Raw genomic sequence first — 5,203 nt, 5'->3', positions numbered from 1 at the left:
ATTTAGCCTATGGGATACTTAAGAGGAATCAGTGAGAACATTGCACTATATATATTTTGGTAAAATAGAATATTAATTTAAAAAACAATGTAAAATTGATACTGATACATTGGCACACCAATAAATATCCTTGCTTGTAAAATGTATGATTCTGCTGCTTTAGTAACAGACTGGCGCTCTGCAGGCTTTTCTCTGTACTTCATCGCTGAGCATCTGAGCCATGTCCTTGTTCTGTTTAGTGGGCTCTCTCACAAATGCCATCCTGTTGCATCAGCTTTGTCTGACTTCATTCCCAGTGTCCCGAACTGAAAAGAGCCTCAGGGCCGCTGCTCTGCTGCTGCCATTCACACCCTGTTTTCACACCACTCAACCGGTCTGACGCTGCTGGGAAAATCCCTTATTTCCCTTTTACACATACCTGGAACACCTGCCTGGAACCCCCATCTTTGTTTATTTTGTGCATTCATAAGCACACATAACACATCAGGAAGAGTGAATCAGCCATGTTTGTTGCCACAAGGCTTGTCAGCGCCCCCTGCAGTACCCTACTACTACTACTACTACTACTACTACTACTACTACCACTACTACCACTACTACTACTGCTACTACACTACAAATTCTATCTCTGCGAAAAATATGTGCCAATATTTCACAATAATATTATTGAGGTTTGGCTGGGTTTAGGCACAAAAACATCATGGTTAGGTTAAAATAACTACTTTGTTTAGGCTAGAGGACCTTCATCGTCATGGTTACAATAATGACAACTTGCTGAAAGGTTAGGAGATCTTATGGTCATGCTTGAAAAACCTCCCGCGTTTAAGTCAGATGCTTTGTTTACCTCCTTCCAATGTGGACTTTGTCACTCTATAATAACGTCACCTGACACCTTTTCTCCCATCATAATTACTACAGCTGCTCGAGGTCTTTGTTACTTCAACATATATCGTTTTGGGGCATTTTCTAGGAATTTGGGGACTTTAGCAACCTGGGGGAGAATATATTCCATATAAAATCTTATTTATCAGCTGATTCCAGTATATCTAGACTCGACATATTTATATTCGACAACTTTTGTGCCAGCAAAAAATAAGTAAAGTAGTCATTATTTCCCCGCCTGAATTTTCTTTTTTGGCAGTGAAGATTTGAAACTGCGTTTAGACCTTCATGTTGGGATATAGCTGAATATTTATATTTTCACTGAACAGTAAGTGAACAATGTGAGTTGTCTAAGTTGGTCTGGGTTTGCTGGTGGTGTCGGGGGGGGGGCTTCAGTATTTCTAAAAATCCTGTCTGCTCTACCTCTTCCTGCTTACACTGATAATAATTCTTGCAGTTAAAGCTATTAACTAAATGGGGAAATGCTGCATGCTTTATATTACACATTCAGCCCTATGTAAAAGATTTTCCTTTGGCAGTGGAGACAACTTTAATAGACTAATGTGAAAAATAATGTTCTGCCTCTGATATCATTTTAGAAGATAAGAAAAAGTAAAATATGGAATGTGAAAATGCAAAATGGGGAATTTCTCTTTTGATTTGCTCCTCTGTCTCTTGCTAAGAGGGGGAATTGTCTCTGGCTAATTACTGAAGCGGGTTGTCCTGCAGTGATGAAATATCACTGAGCGTTACAGAAAAAGTTTGTGCTCCAACAGCATCTTAGAAAATCCCTGATGTCATTCTGTAAAACCAGCTGTCACGGTGGAACACACCAGCTTGCATAATACAATGTGATCGTCTAAATTTATGTGTGGAATACAAATGTGATGATGTCAGACAAGAGCACAGTGCCTGAAACATTTTCTCTTTGGTCTGTGGTGCAGAGGGAGCCAGCAAGAAATTTCTTTTTAAATAAGATCAATAGCAGGAGTAAGAAGTGACTGACATGGTAAAGGGGACAAACATCTAATAAGGAGCTATGTCAGACAGACGGTAACAAAATATCCAAAACTCACCCCTGAGAATCAAGTGTTTAAGGACTAAGCTCAAGTGAAAGTGCCTCAGAGTGATTTACATACATTAAGCAACATCAAAAGGACTCTTTGTACACCTCTGAGTCATTATTACTTCAAAAGCTCGTTTCTCTCACTTTGTGAAACTAACCATGCTACCTGCTTTCACCTGTTTCACCTCTTCAAGAGAAACATGACCCTGCTGTTGTGATATTAGGCGGTAAACACAAAAAGGGCTCTGATCTCTAACTTGGGATCTCACAATGGGATGTCTCATCAGTCTCCTCTGAATAAACCCCAAGTCATGTATTTTTATTAATGTGTACAGTGAATGGCTATCCAAACAACAGGCCTCTGTTTGAATAACCATATTCCTGCTGCCCTCACCACGTGTTGTGAAGGGAGGGACTGCTCTGACAACAGGTCATCTCTTTTGTGTCAAATGCCTTTTCTCTCCTTCTCATAATAAAGAGGATGTGGAAGCAGTGGGCATGGATAACTAAATATGATTTAATAACCTACGATCAGACAGGCTTGCAGAGACCGTCCGCGCCACTCACATTGCAAAAAAGGCCAGTTGTTACCACGGAAACCATGTTTGGCGAGCGTGGGAGATAAATTGCAGCAGTATCTCCCTAATAATAATTTCTATTATCCGCGCTGGATGTTTAGATTATCATGTAAATAGGGGGACGTGCCAGGCGACAGCAGGTAGGAGCTGAAGGCTGGTGAATAGAGGAGGATAATAAAACAGTTGAGCAATCACCACATGTGGGTGTGCCAAGCAACACGCAGTGGAATAATAAGGTAAGCCACAATTACTTTTTTTTTTTTTTTTGAGGTTGTTTCTTTTCAAAACAACTGAAATATGAAGCTTGTGAACTGAAAAACCGCCACCACAGACAAGGAGGAAGTCTTAAAGTTGCTTAAATTGGCACTTCTTTGGTTTCGTCACATTTGTTTGGATGTTAGTTAAAAAAACTTCCCCCTGCTTTGTCAGTGGACTATAAGAGTCGAGCTGCTGTCACACACCTTCAGTTTCGTGTGATGCAGCTCATTACATGAAGGGTAAGGAACTAGCTTTTGTTAATATCATAAGTTCCTTAAACAATTATTTTCTCTTTGTATTTGTTTTTCATATTCTACCAATTTCCTTCAGTCTGTTTTCCTTTATAATGAGATGCAGGAATTAGATACAGACATTGTTTCGATGACAAAAGCGTGTTGTGAAGCTGTGCCAGCTAAAGCTTTGAGACACTCATTTCCCCCGGTGTAGTTAAGTCATTATGTTTATGAGGGTCATCATTTTCACAACATGTCCAGTATTTGTGCATATACTGAGAACAGGGGCTGGGAGTTAATGATAAAAGCATCATTGTACTGTATTTACGACACAGAGGAAGCAATAACAGAGTGTTACTGTTTGTATACAAACCCATGTGCCAGACCAAAACACTGGCTCCTCATTAAGAGATAATTCAGCTCCACAATAAATTCTGAAGTAGGGATACAGAAAGAATTTAAGAGGGAAAATAAGGAATTAGAGTTTATCTCTGGCTTCTTCCTGTAAAATTTAATGTATAAAAATAAAGCAGTGCACTCTTAAACCGGGGCATCAAATGGACAGTTGGTCGAAATACTGTGCTGTGCAGTGTGGTAATGTCTTTCCATTCTCTCTTATCAGCAGAGCTCAAAGCCCTCGAGGAAACGATGAGCACTGGTTTATCGGTGGGGACAAGAAAACCATGCTGTCTCACCGGGTTTGTTCCAGGCTGTTGACCCAATAAGAAGTCGTCTTCTGCGGTTCTGACTGCCTGACAGATCAAGCTCCCTGTGCTGCGGAATATTCATTTCCTCCAGAGTCAAGGACATAATGCAACACATCTTGATCCCTGACTGACTGACTGACTGACTTACACCGAGGCCACCATGCAGGAGTGCCACACTGGCCTGTGTCTGTCTGTCTACATCATTACCTTTGTGCTGGGCTTCCCGGCCAATGTCCTCGCCTTCTACACTTTCTGCAAGAAAGTGAGGCAGAAGCCTACACCGATTGACATCCTGCTCCTCAACCTGACCATCTCTGACCTCCTCTTTCTCCTCTTCCTGCCCTTCAAGATGCAGGAAGTGATGAACAACATGCTCTGGGACATGCCCTACCCCCTCTGTCCACTGTCTGGCTTCATCTTCTACATGACCATCTACAACAGCACCTTCTTCCTCACTGCGGTCAGCGTAGAGCGCTACCTGGGTGTGGCTTTCCCCATCCAGCACACCCTGAAGCGGCGACCTGTGTACGCCGTCGCCGCCAGCATCTTCTTCTGGATTTTCACCTTCATCCACCTGAGCATTGTGTTCATCGTGCCTTTCATCGGCTCTGAAAACTCTCTGAACACCACCTTAGGCTACAATGCCTCAGATAGCTCCGCCATTGCTGACCAAAAGAAAGAGGTGTGTTATGAGAACTTCACGCAGGCTCAGCTGAGGGTCCTCCTGCCTGTGCGGCTGGAGCTCTGCGTGGTACTTTTCTGCATCCCTTTCCTGATTTGCAGTTTCTGCTACATCAACTTCATCAGGATTCTGTCCAAGCTGCAGCACATTGACCGGCGCCGGCGCCTGCGGGCCATTGGCATGGCTTTAGGAACACTGCTGGTGTTCGCTTTATGTTTTGGCCCCTATAACGTCTCGCACATTGTCGGCTTTTTTACATGGAAAAGTCCTGACTGGAGAGACAAGGCTCTGCTGTGCAGCACCTTTAATGCTTGTCTAGACCCTCTTATTTTCTACCTTTCTTCCTCTGCTGTGAGAGGGACTGTGGGTAGTGTGATGGAAGGGGTTAAGACTCGCCTAAACAGGTGCATGTCCTGTCACATGCTCTGGGCCTTGTGGGGGGGAATTAACAAGACTGCAAAAGATAAGGAACACAAACAAGAGGAGATCAATGCTATCTAAGCGTACTGAAAGGAGGCTGTGAGCAGCTGCCTCCACTAATTTGTTATTTCTTCATCCCTGGAAGCAGGAAATGAATTTGTATGTTTTTACACAGAAGGAAATGACTTACTGTATACAGTGACTCTCTGATGAACTTCCTATTTGGAAAGAAGACAAAATAGGAAACCTACTTTCTGTCTGAGCAGGCCACAGACATTTTTATGAAGTGCAAAGCCAGAGACAGACTTTGAACTGTCACATTCAAATGAAAAAATATTTCTTACATAACAGCAGGATTTCAGAAGATCTCCATTAAT

At 42.5% G+C, this 5,203-nt stretch overlaps 1 protein-coding gene across 1 annotated transcript; it reads left to right on the top strand.

Moving 5' to 3' along the window:
* Window positions 1-3,884: 3,884 nt before the first annotated feature.
* LOC139290286 (free fatty acid receptor 2) lies at window positions 3,885-4,907 on the top strand. Its single transcript, XM_070912012.1, has one exon. The coding sequence runs from the start codon at window positions 3,885-3,887 to the stop codon at window positions 4,905-4,907; it is 1,023 nt and encodes a 340-aa protein (XP_070768113.1).
* Window positions 4,908-5,203: the final 296 nt, after the last annotated feature.

This window comes from Enoplosus armatus, chromosome 9, assembly GCF_043641665.1.
Source record: "Enoplosus armatus isolate fEnoArm2 chromosome 9, fEnoArm2.hap1, whole genome shotgun sequence".
Classification (NCBI taxonomy): Eukaryota; Metazoa; Chordata; class Actinopteri; order Centrarchiformes; family Enoplosidae; genus Enoplosus; species Enoplosus armatus.
This window is presented reverse-complemented; position numbering and strand designations above follow the sequence as displayed.

Coding starts and splice junctions, on each gene's coding strand:
- LOC139290286 (XM_070912012.1), top strand. CDS start 3,885: ATGCAGGAGTGCCACACTGGCCTGTGTCTGTCTGTCTACATCATTACC.